Here is a 13,095-nt window from a genome sequence, read left to right as displayed (position 1 = left end):
ATTTTATTTTATTTTTATTTGTAAATTTTGCTCTAAATGTGTTATATGTTATACATTGTACTGCACGGAATGATGAATGATTAAATTTATTTAAAAGAAAGAGTTATACTCGAGAGGTGACATGGTGGCGCTGTCGATCAATGGAAGCCAAAAAAAAATATATGGAAAACCAGACATGTTGAACATGCGCTACCTTGACACCTCTCGTGTAACTCCACGAAATGTTGTGTCGATATATATAGTTATTTGTGCGACGATGGAAGAAGAGTCGGTCATTGCATTTTGATGGTGTTCTTTGTAGCCAGAGCGAAGCGATTTCCAACCTTTTTCCCGATGGAAACACATTCTTTTTCATAACGAAGGCTTCCAAAAAGATTATAAAAACAGTATTTGTGTGAATTCTCTCAATCTAAGACGAGGCCGAGTCAATAGTCATACGAAACGAGACGTTTCATCTTTATCCCGAATTATGTAATGGATTTTCTGCCACTGAGAATTGAAATACGACGGATTTCCATGCCAATTACTAGATTGAAATATCCAAAATTTCCACACCAGTTACTTAGGATATTTCAACACTCAAAGCAGTCTTGAGATGGTATTTGTATGAGTTATTACAGCATTCGTTTTATAAAATGCAAAGCAATGTGATCGATCAAATTTGAAGAGTGATTGTTTACAATATTACAATGAAAATTATGATTTTTTGTGCTTTTGCAACGCACTGTCTAGCACCGAAGCTGACCTTGACGTCACTCAAATAGAGGACTGAAACAATCAAGGTTGTTCTAGGTTGACACAAAGCATGATGTGTTATAAGTATTGTAATGTTTATTTTTTCAGCACACGACCCAATTTTCTTATTTACTTACAATACTTGTAACACAACGTACTATTACATGCTGAGGGCGTCAAAAGAAGTGCAAGAGACATCAATGAAAAGTACCGTTTTAGACGCATCTAACATGTAATAGTATTTAAATGACAAGGGATAAAAAGATGAAAAGTAGAATTTTCGTGTGAATTTTGTTGATCCGAGGCGAAGCCGAGGTCAATAAACACAAAAAGGGGCTTTTCATTTTTATACAGAGTTACGTAATGGATTTTACATGCTGAGAGCGTCGAAACTAGTGCTTGAAACATGGAAAGTACGGTTTTCGACGCATGTAGCATGTAAATGAAATTTTCAGTTGCCAGTTTGTAAAACGTATGCGGAAATATTTTTTATATTACTATGTGTGGTAAAACTAACATTGTGCAGCAGCTCGGAGAGGAAGTTTGGTTTTATCTATGCATCAGCACATAAAAAATGATATGCCCAAATGTTTATTTTTGCGATTTGAATATGATACGCGCCTTCGGCTTAGGATCACAATAACTAACTCGTCAAAATAAACATTTGGACACAGGTGCATAATAGTTATTCTCATCGACCTGCGGAGCTTCGATATGACAGTTAGTTTGTTCACCAACAGAAGTAAAGTGCATAAATAGCTACTTTCTTCCTTCCTCCGAAAGTAACCATTTAACTTTCCAAAACAGAGTTACAGATCATCACAGTCATACTAATTCGTGGAACGGTTCGAACGTGACTTAAAATCAAATGAAAGTGTTTCAAAACTAAAAACCTAAAATCTCCAAACATTAGCAGTTCATACGGGCTAAAAATTATTCAAATGAGACTTAATTCAAAAAATATTTAAGCAACAAACAAAATGTTCTATTTTCTCCAAAAACAAATTCAATGTTTTTTTTTTTGAAAATCCAATAGCAATAAATGTGGTTATTGTTTGCTTAAATTTGAGCGTCATTTGTCTCATCAAAATTCAAATCTTTTATTCGAAATATAAATTTTGTGTATGTTTTGCTGTATTCGAATTTATTTTAAAGAGTAGTTGAGTAGTCATGTGGCGACGAATAAATAAATTGTAGGTATCATCTGGTATAAAATTTAATTCAAATCGTTTTTATGATAAAATATGTTGAATCAATGATATTGTTATTTGCTTTCTTAGGTTTTTTAGGAAGCTTGACGTTAAAAATGCACCAATTTATTCTGATACATTCTGTCTTATATTACATTTGAATTTTAAAACAATTAGCTTGCGGGACATTATATTCCGATTATATTCGTTGTATTCGGCCGAAACTACTGGTAAAAAATAATAGATCACCAATAAACATGATACCGATAAAAAATTATGAGGAAATTCTCCATTCTTTCGTTATACTCTCTGATTTTTGCACGGAATTTTGAAAGTCGACACATTTTCTGTTTGTCGTTCTGGTGTTTTTGTGAATTTTGCATGTATTTTTATATGAATAAATCAAAAACTCAAGTAAAACACAGAAAAAACAGAAAATTGTTTTTCAGAATTCCAGGTGTGTATGTCAAAAACTCAACTCGTTGTTGATGTCCCATTATCCCAATCTCAGTATGAGATTCACCATCTATCTTCTTTATTTTGTTTCAAGCTTTCGATCTCTCTGAGATCGGCAATTATGCTGCGTTTTCCATTGTAATTCGATATTCACCACAGGCTAAACGCTAAACAATGGAAAACGCATCATTATAGTCGATCTCATCAACGCAAAATTGCTCGTGTGCTTTCGGCTTAAGGTGATAACAGCAATTGCCATCTGAGGATATGAATTGTGTACGACAAGTTCTACTATGAACTATCCAATTTGACCAAAGATTTTCCATACATTCTTAATAATATATTGCCAGTGAGGTTCTAGAACACTAAGTTCTTTTTGTGGTCATGTGGTTTTCTCTAGTTACAGAACAACAGGTTAAGAAAAGGGGAAATCAGACAAAAAAGACCCTTCGAACGTCACCCAAATGATACATAAATAAGTCCACTTTTCGCAGCATCGTTGCAGAAATACCGATTATGCCAACGAGTGATAATGCTTTTTTAGACACTAGATGAGAAGAAATTTTTGGTGATATAATTTCAAATTTTCCTATTTTTAAATTTTCTGAATATATTTGCACATCTAATTTATACTTTTTGCAAACGACGAATTTATTTGAGTATCTGGTAATATTGCTGAATTAACGAAAAAAATGCAAAGTAGTTTTTCACCATTAAATTGCGTTGTTCTCATCACTGACGATAATAATGTGCCAAGGTTGTTATATAGTCAATATTATAGACTAGGATGGTTCCATAAAACAGCTCACTTAGCCACACGGCGTATGTGTGGAGCTTGTCGTTGTGCCAATGTATTTTGCCTAGTCTAACCTTATTTTATCCATGTTTGTTCTATGATTGACTATACGAAATAATTGATCCAGGAGCCAAATAATTTTGTGTCGAATATTTTTAATGATTCCTACCCAAAAACAAGTCCAAAACCGGAGGAGTGTATGTACGCTTGCATTTAATACGTTGTTTATGAGTGAATATTGGATGATACACTAGAGTAATTTATATGTTACCAATTTATAATGTGAACTTTTAGACTTTTGGAAACATATTTTTTTTTTTCAAATCATCATCACCACCATACGTTATTATGGATTAATTTGGATGGATATTGATACACCAGTTTATTCAAAGTATGCCTTAGTATGCTTGCATTTTTTCGAATTGTTTTTAGTTTAGAATTAAGAAGTTAAAAATTGTTGGAGAATTTCTGAAGTTTTGCTGGATTTGTTTTTTAATTTGTTGGAGCATCTGATGTAGTATTTATTGATGTAATCTATTTTCACAGTATTTCGTAATTTTCACTATTTATTTACATTTCTAATGAATTTCGTGTACTAAATATCGTAAAAACAAAAAATAAATGTTCCGAAGATTCGGTATGTGCGGTTATGTTTTTTGTTTATCCCCACAGCAAGTGAGTGCATTTAGCGAAGTAGCCTCTTGACACTTACTCAAGTCTGCTGACCCTGCTAACCGTCTGCTTCAAATTCAACGTTTTATAAACTGTATGGCTGCTGGCTGCCATTACTTCGTACGGGTCTGAAAACATACGCTTTAGTTACGAATTTTTATGTATCAAACAACGAGGAAATGTGCTACACAAAAGCTAGTATCGATACAATAGCGCGCTTAATATGTCAAACCCATATCATAAGTTTTCATTTTATTTCAGCAAATTGATATTGGGAAACATGGAATTGGATTCGTGGGTGGGATTTTCATGGGAACTATTTCTCTTCCGAGTTTTCCTTTTTGAATGTTTTTTTTTTTTAATTGACATTTTTGGACTGTGGGAAGCTTATTATTACAATTAGTATTATATACGGAACGGTTAAACCATCCGTCAGGGTCCTGCGAGCTTTGTATATCGAAAAGAAAATTGTGTACATGTAATGCATACTTCAAAGATAAATCGTTCTGTACTGGAAGAAAGATGAGGCAATTTATGGACAATTTTTTTTTGGATCAGAATTTAACTTAGTTCCGAAAGCCTCTCGAGACATCATATGTTTTGATGGTATTTGTACAATTTTTTTTTAAGTAATAAGATCGCTGAGGCTTACTTTGTATAATAATGTAAACGAAAATAATGAGGTTTTTAGCTTTTACCAGCATTGCTACTTCAATTCAATAAATGAAAAATAATGTTTCATACAAAAAAATTTTGTAGACATTTTACTTTTAACCAGAAAAACATAAAAGTTGCTACAAATTTTATGTTGGACAGACCTGTCATTAATTTATTGACAATTTATACTCGTGCACCTACGCAAAGCACCTAGCAGGGTAATAGAGGTTTTAACACGTCAAATGGAGTAGTATTTTGATACCAATAATACCATTAGCACTGCTAGGTGCTTTGACCTACGCAAATTTTGCTAAATTATAAAAAAACCGATGGATCGAAGGCATGCCAGTGCAAAATAAAAGAGTCTAGCATTGCAATTCCGCGTCGAACTGTACTATTAATCGAAGATAGCGTAATTTGTAACTTGAGTTGCTGGTCCTTTGTGTAAGTCGGTTCTTGTGCAGGAAGCGTGATTAAGGTTAAAACTCTAAGCAGTTCAACTTCAGGTTCCACCGGACTTCTTGACCTGATTAAAGATTATATATATATAGTTACTATCGAAGATGCTCAAAGCAACTGCATCAACAACATGCCTGCATTCTACAAATTAATTGCTATTTTTTTACATATTTCATCAACTCTGATTATTGCCTTCGCTATCAGTTTTTAATATCCTACGAAAAACAGTTTATTTTTCCTGCATATTATACTCACGAGATTCGACTGAACTTCGACGAGAATCGTACTGCGCTTTAAAATCCAATTTACAATGTTCATAACTCTGAATAATTGGAATATATTTGAAAAGATTGTTGATTGTATATATACATATGCACGCAACATCAGTATAATGTTTAATTGAAGCGAGGGTAATTATTATACTTTCGTTTAATTTATTTAGTCAGACTAAATAAAACAATTTAAAGAATATTCGGTCCTGTTGTATTCAAAACACACTCATTCGGATTTAACTGCTTAGTAGACGAAAAGATCTAAAAGTGAGAGACATTAAAATCATATTTATTTTAATCAAATTTTATAAGTTGATTTATGGTGCGTAGACATCTTCATGAATTTTCATTACCCAATTCTGGGATACATCTCTTTATGCAAATAAATAATAACTTTAACAAGATTTTCTCTGTTTTCAGTTTATATAAATTAAGATTTTCGTACGATAATTTCGAAATTGTTTGCTTGATATATTGAAATTTCGGTGACGAATCAAGTTCGCAATGGAACATCCTTAATTAAATGGGAAATTAAATTATTTTAATGGATTGTCAGTTCACTGTCGAATAGCATTAGAGTCTTTAAGAATGAAAAAAGGATTCAATTTTTATTGAACAGATCTTATACGCGAAAGCATCGATTTACAAGCAATGTAAACATTTTCATCGCCGATAGCAAATTAATTTTAATATACTTTTCCGCTATCTTTGCATCGAACACATACCAACCCTTCAAAAAAAAAAATCGCCTGCCCACGCAATATTTTTATTGTATTTTTTAAATTATATCAAATTCACTCTAAAATAACAATATCTTTTCTCTACACAGATTCAAATTTCGTGCTTGGAAATGCTCAAGTACCTGGATACCCGATTGTTTACTGTTCTGATGGATTCGTTGAGTTGTCAGGATTTTCCAGAGCACAGATAATGCAAAAAGGTCAGTATTAGTGTTATTGATAAAATGTTTTACGTTTCATGGCAAAAGGCCTTTTCAACAACAATGATGACAAAAATAAGCGATAAGCTCTAGCTTGTGTTCGCTTTATAAATGTTTGTTACGTATAACCAAAGAACTAACAACTTGTGCCGGTCAAAAATGCTTATCGTCAATAACAGACTTATGCAACCTTTTACTACGTGGCAAACTGAATCCAGAAACTTGTCCGTTTTTCTACGGAGCGAACCTTTGTGCATTTTCAAAAAAAGATGGTGGAATTCGATCAATTGCCGTCGGTTGCACTTTTAGGCGTTTGTCAGGAAAACTTGGCTGTTTTGCATTGAAAGAAAAGTTGTCTGCATACCTTCTTCCGCATCAAGTGGGTTGTGGAGTCAAATTTGGCTGTGAGGCAGCAGTACACGCTCTAAGAACCGTAGTTAAGAAGTCTAGAAATTCAACCAGAATCGTTTAAAAAATAAACTTTAAAAACGCATTCAACAGTATAAATCGTGATGAGATGTTGAAGAATATCAAAGAGCTTGCACCAGAATTGTATAACTTCCTCTGGCAGAGTTATTCTTCGCCGAGTCATCTCTTCTATGGGGAGAGATTAATCGATTCTTCTGTGGGAGTCCAGCAAGGTGATCCGACTGGGCCACTGTCATTTTGCCTAACAATACAACCAATTATTACATCCTTGAATTCGGAGTTCAACGTTTGGTATCTTGACGACGGAACTCTCTGTGATCAACCAAACATCGTGTTGCACGACTTCAAACAATTGATAGAAAAAGCTCGAAAAATTGGTTTAGAAGTAAACCCTTCGAAATGTGAGATATTCTTCTGCAGCGGAGTAGTTGACGAAGAAGTAGTATCAAATTTTCAAGAAATAGCACCCGGTATACGAATTATTGATGCCAACGATCTAGAACTGTTGGGATCTCCGATTTTAGAAGAGGGATTTGAAAGATTCATTGTCAAGAAACTGGAAAAAATCACATTGCTAGTTAGCCGTTTAAATGATCTACAATCACACTACGCACTATTTCTGTTGAAGACTTGTTTTACCGTTCCAAAATTGATTTATTTCTTGAGAACTACACCAGCATGGCGTATTGAAAACATAATTGACTCCATTGACATCGAGTTAAAGAACGCCCTAATCTCAATTATGAACATTCAGTTGGACGAAAAACAATGGACACAAGCTACTCTACCCGTTCGATTCGGTGGACTCGGTGTAAGAAGTTTAAAGGATATTTCGCTTCCAGCTTTCCTGTCGTCTGCAAGCAGTGTCAAAGAATTGTTGTTTACTTTAACCGATATTCAGGACTTCAATTCAGAGATGCCGTATTTGGACGAAGGTCTGCTTCTGTGGAATGGCCTGAATGACTCACTGCCGACTGATCCAAATAAACAGAAAAACTGGGATGAAATCAACATTCGGAGAGTTTCTAAAGAGTTTGATTCAAAAATTGAGACATTCCGTTTCGAATCACTGCAAAATAAATTCTCTGGTGCATGGTTGACTGCAACACCGAATCCAAATCTAGGAACACTTCTCAACAATGATACTTTAAGAACGTGCGTTGGTCTCAGACTCGGTGCAGAAATTTGCCGTCCACATGATTGCTATTTATGTGGCGAGCCAGTCGATTCAAAGGGGCGTCATGGTTTAAGTTGCAAGAAAAACAAGGGAAAATATTCGCGTCATTTGGTGATGAACAGAACCTTACATCAAGGCCTCTCATCCATCAACACGAGTTCACGGTTGGAACCGCCTGGTATGTTTCGGAAAGATGGAAAACGTGTAGATGGCGTTACGAATATTCCATGGTACAAAGGTCGTGCTCTTGTCTGGGACGTCACATGCGTCGACACATTGGCAAAAAGTTATCTTCGTGTAAACAATAAACCCGGACAAGCATCAGAAAATGCAGCAAGGAAAAAACATAAACTATACGAAGAAATTAAACACAACTACCATTTCGTTGCTTTCGCTGTAGAAACAATCGGTCCATGGGCATCGGAAACAATAAAACTCATCCAAAAAATTGGTCGCAAATTGATCGAAACTTCAGGTGACAACAGATCAAGACATTTTTTCATACAAAGATTATCTCTTGATATTCAAAAAGGAAATTACGAATGTATTTTAGGCACCCTTCCAAAATCAGACAGTTTAAATGAAATTTTTTATATTTAAATATGTGACAAACGATTGTAACTTATAAAATTTAAATGTTAAAATAAACCCTATGAAGTGGGAAAAAAAACTAGGGAAGTACCAGATTTATGGATGAGATAGCGAAAGGTTCGATGTATGTAAAGAGTGAATTTGTCGTATATTTGTCTCTTTGTGTTACATGTAATTGTTCTTTCGTAATGTCAGCCAGCAGTTAGGCGAAAATTGACGGTGTGTTTTGTCTTTTTTTTAATGTAAAAACGATAACGACAAAACTGTCCCACACCACACCATGCATCGATTCATAAATTGTCTTTATGCACTAGTGCGCAAAAGTGACGTTTGGAAAAATGAAGATCTCCCTCCTGTGTCTTGTACATAAAATCTTGTTGCTAACTTGTGCCTAAGCTGGAATTTCGCGCATACGATGTGTTGTCAACCTCGGCCTCGCCTCGGGTTGACAATCTCCACATCTATTGCTCAAAATTTCCATTTATGCACATGTTAGCATTTTTGAGATTTCCATACAGTACATCAGAGACCCTCTTTTGTACTACTAGTATAAAATTCATTAAATCTATCGAATAATTTTACATTCTCCGGAGATCCTGCAGTTTTTTTATTGTTAAGATCGAGCACATTTGCATAGTACAATTCGTGGAACTGCACAAAAATTAACATCACCAGGCGGGTACAGCTTATGTTTCCGTCTATTTGATATGTGGTATGTACGAGCTATTGACCGGCGTAATCCAGGTGGATTTAATGATAAAGTTATCACCTTTGTGATTCTTGTTTGAAAGCAAAACGTGTGTGTCATGATAAAATTCAAAACAGTTCTCGTTCCCTTGTTACACTGCTTGGTATTATAGGCCTCAGTGTGCAGCCTATCTAAATGGTCGTACAATAGTTATTTATGTAACAAGAATCGTATGAAGCCAAGCAGGGTTCCTTAACGTTAAAACTTTATCATAAAAGTTTCACTTCGTACCGTTTTGAAATAGAACTTTTGCTTTTTCGGTACAGTTCATAACGAAATTGGTGTAACGAAAAATTATTTCGGTATCGTTTAACGTTATAAAGAGAAACGAAATTTTTTCCGGTATAGCATAACGTTACAAAGAGAAACGAAATATTTTCCGGTGTGGCTTAACGTTACGAAGTAACACGAAATTTTTTCCGGTATGCCTTAACGTTACGAAGTGAAACGAATTTATTTCCGGTATGGCTTAACGTTACATAGAGAAACGAAACTGTTTTTGGAAAGATTGTAACGTTACAGAAATAACAAAGAATTGATGACAAAAAAGTTGCGGTTTCCGGAGCTGTAAATAATAAAAATACAAAAATTTCATGATAAATGCTCCGTTTTATAATTAAACTACTTCAAAATTCAATAAAAAAACATTTATGATAGAAAATATTCGTATAAACCTCCATTTAGACCATGCTATTACTGTAATTTTCAAGATACTATATTGGTACAGTTAATTGTCTAACGTTATTTCATTTCTCGAAAAATATTCCGTTTCATGGTAACGTTACGGAATGTAACGGAAAGAATTTCGTTTTCTTTTAACGTTACGAGATGTACCGGAAAAATTTACGTTTTCTTGTAACGTTACGAGATGTACCGGAAAAATTTTCGTTTTCTTGTAACGTTACGAGATGTACCGAAAACCATTTCGTTAGCAAAAACCGTTTAAGATTGTGTAACTGTAACAAATGTACCATTAAATTTTTTGTTATGATAATAACGTTACATTTGAATCGTTTTTGTAACGTTACGTCCACGTAACAAAAAATAACGTTAAAAATAACGTTATGCCGGAACCCTGAAGCCAAGACGTCGACCAGTATACGATTCGTGTTGCATACAACGTTTTATGCAATGAAGAAAATCGAATAAATATCGAAGACATTCGTAGTCTGACGTCAGCAACACGTGGCTTTTTTCTCACTAGTGCGATAAATTCACTTGTAAATCCTTTAAACAACATTGCACACATGCTGCGAAAGTTGCAGATATCATCACTGAATTGCATAAAACACATTTAACGTCGATTCATGAAATTTATTTTTTCTGCCTAATGTTCGGTATTAGAAAAATCAAAACGCCTGTGAATATTAAAATGCCTCCACTGAACATGTAGAGTGCAGAACAATGCTTCTCCAGCAATAGTCCGGCCACGTTTCCACCCATAAGTGCACCTAACCGACCAAACATTACCGACACACTCAAGGCTAAAGCTCTCAGATTCGTCGGAAACAAATCGTACGTCACGGTGTTGAGTAAAACAATGGTGACACCGCATGCCAGTAGCCACACATAAAGGTAAATAGCAATTGTAGTGTTCGATACCCACACGATTAGGAATCCACAAATGCCCGTTGAAAATGAAACGAATGTGAAAATTGACAGGCGACCCACGTAATTAACCAACAAACTTAAGAGAAAAAATCCGCCGGTGTAACAACCTTCCAAAATTAGTGCGTAGTAATAGGCAGTAACATCCAATTCTTGCACACACTCTCTGACATTGTCTGCGGACACCGCGGAATTATTGTTTTTCGCATCGATTGCGTGCTCAATTATTTTGCACAGTGCTTGGTCACTTGAAGATGTTTGCATATATAATGCCGCTTGGTTGACAATGTCCGGGAAGAATAGAAGCATTCCGTTGCATACAAAATACATGCCGAATTGAATCGTCGACACTAAAAATATGGACCACGGATAGACGCGGAATAGTGTCACGGACTGATTCAACATCATTTTGAGTGCATGCTTTCGCTCACGGTTTTGTCCGAATTCGTCATTCGGTTGGATTTTTTTGATTTTGAAGTCCCTATTGCCGGTATTTACATAGTATACTCTTCGAAATATGTCGATTGTTTTAGTTTCGTCCCCCTAAAAGATATTTCAATTAATAAATTGATGCGTAGGTACATCAGCTGAAATGACGCTACTCGATTTTCCGGATTGTTTCTCCAACAACACACTGCAACAGAGCGATAAGCGTCATTCCATGAATTTAATCTTCATCACAATTACCTGAGAAAATGTAAATTTTGGACTCTCAGGAAAGAGAAGCAAAGACAATCCGGAAATCAAACTCGGAAAACCGCATACGAAAATGAACAATCTCCACGGCTTATAGGTCACTTGAATCATTGGAATAACGAAACTCCACTTCTGATTGATAACTAACATCGCCATGATCGGCAAAAAGAGCGACAATCCTCCAAAAATGACGGACGAAATCATGGTAGAGCGTGATCTTGTCTTGGCGTCGAGGAATTCCCCGAGATAGGCAAAAATCGTACTGGTGCCTGAAAGACTAATTTACCGACATTTAAATGATTGTAAATTTAGCAATTCGAAAATAGTCCTCACCAAAATCCATTGATGAATCGGAATAATGCCAGTTGCCATAAATTTACTGCCAAGCTGGACAGTGCTGAGCCCAACGCAGCCGTTAATGTGGCAATTATTAAAACATTTCTTCTTCCGTATGTGTCACTTACAAATCCCCATAGATTTGAAGCGAGAATGTAACCTGTATCGTGAAATTGTCGATGTTCAAATCTCAAGTAGTCGTTAAGTCCTTCTGAATAATTCTTAAATCTAAAGATTCTGTTACTCGTGAAGGCTTATAACGCTCGAGTTGGTATTCTGGAAGACTCAAAGTCATCGAGGATATACAACTATCCAGAAATCGTCTTTACGGAAATTGTTGGTATGGAAAATATGCTAATGGGAAGTCAAGTGTACAGAAAGTAAGACACCCGTTCCCATAATATACTTTCCGCTACTTCATAATTAGCCTAATTTATGCAGGTACGAAAAATACGTCTCTGAATTAGAGCATTAACACTTATTTTTTATCGGTGCGAGGAATTTTATGTGCAGACACAGTGAGGATAAAAGGCCTCCTCAAAGGTGTTTTAATACATACCCGCAAACCACACACCGCTCACAATCCCATATTGTTGCTTCGATGTGATGTACAAATCGCACTCAGCAACCGGCAGCACATAACTAATGCCCATTATCTCATAAAATACACACGCCATAAAAATGCCAGATACGAATATGAGACAGTAATGAAATTTCCCAAATCCTTGACGATCATTTTAGTGTTTTATCTGACCGCAGTGTGCATTATTTACAAAGTACAATTTCAACTAACTTGATTCGTTCAGAGCTTCTTCGAACGATACACCATCCGCACCGCTCGTTTCTCTGCGCGATTTTTCAACAATTTCATCAATTGAAAATACCATTTTGATTGTTCTCTGATTACTAACTAAGAAACTGATTTTAACCCGTTTCAGTTATTAAACGAATTTTGATTGTTGATGATACTACATTAAATTAATCAAAAGTCCGTAAACATTTAAATTATCTTTGTAATACGGAGGCACGTAAGATGAATTGTGTTTTTTGATGACGCGTTTGATAGTTGCTTTGTTGCAGTCAAACGAGTATTTCGTTTCACACTGGCAAGGGAGGAACACCTATCGAGAATGTGGTGATAGCTCTGGTTACAGATTGATGAATAAGAAGCTATCGTGTACAATGTTTCACCCATTTTACAAGTAATTCCCCTATTGTCCTTAGTCTAAATACAAAAGTATCACTGTTTTTCTCAGATATAAAATCTTGTACTTCATTTGTTTCATTACATTTTCCTTATAATAAGAGCTAATCTTTCATTTTATTTGTCGTT

At 35.2% G+C, this 13,095-nt stretch overlaps 2 protein-coding genes across 2 annotated transcripts in view; one reads left to right on the top strand and one right to left on the bottom strand.

Annotated features, from left to right (window-relative positions):
- The window catches only part of LOC119079969 (potassium voltage-gated channel subfamily H member 8), a 98,501-nt gene that overhangs the window by 43,176 nt on the left and 42,230 nt on the right, over window positions 1-13,095 (top strand). Inside the window, exon 3 of the mRNA XM_037188108.1 lies at window positions 6,067-6,177. Within this exon, the coding sequence (XP_037044003.1) occupies window positions 6,067-6,177 (111 nt within the window). The remainder of the gene's footprint in view (window positions 1-6,066; window positions 6,178-13,095) is intronic.
- Window positions 10,423-12,714, bottom strand: LOC119079970 (putative transporter SVOPL). The gene is made up of 5 exons (XM_037188109.1): window positions 12,556-12,714; window positions 12,322-12,486; window positions 11,760-11,922; window positions 11,418-11,703; window positions 10,423-11,273 (listed from the first exon to the last, which is right to left on the bottom strand). Exons 1-5 carry the CDS (start codon window positions 12,647-12,649, stop codon window positions 10,437-10,439), a joined length of 1,545 nt encoding a protein of 514 aa, XP_037044004.1. The 5' UTR covers window positions 12,650-12,714; the 3' UTR covers window positions 10,423-10,436.

This window comes from Bradysia coprophila, unplaced genomic scaffold (assembly GCF_014529535.1).
Source record: "Bradysia coprophila strain Holo2 unplaced genomic scaffold, BU_Bcop_v1 contig_350, whole genome shotgun sequence".
In the NCBI taxonomy this organism is placed as follows: Eukaryota; Metazoa; Arthropoda; class Insecta; order Diptera; family Sciaridae; genus Bradysia; species Bradysia coprophila.
The sequence above is the reverse complement of the archived record's forward strand: the minus strand, read 5'-3'. Positions and strand labels throughout refer to the sequence as shown.

Bases quoted from the DNA above. Each gene is read 5' to 3' on its own strand.
- LOC119079970 (XM_037188109.1), bottom strand. From the start codon at position 12,649: ATGGTATTTTCAATTGATGAAATTGTTGAAAAATCGCGCAGAGAAACG. The intron at 11,923-12,321 runs GTATGTATTAAA...TTCACGATACAG, and splicing joins GAGCGGTGTGTGGTTTGCGG to GTTACATTCTCGCTTCAAAT. The intron at 11,704-11,759 runs GTGAGGACTATT...TCGGTAAATTAG, and splicing joins CGATTCATCAATGGATTTTG to TCTTTCAGGCACCAGTACGA.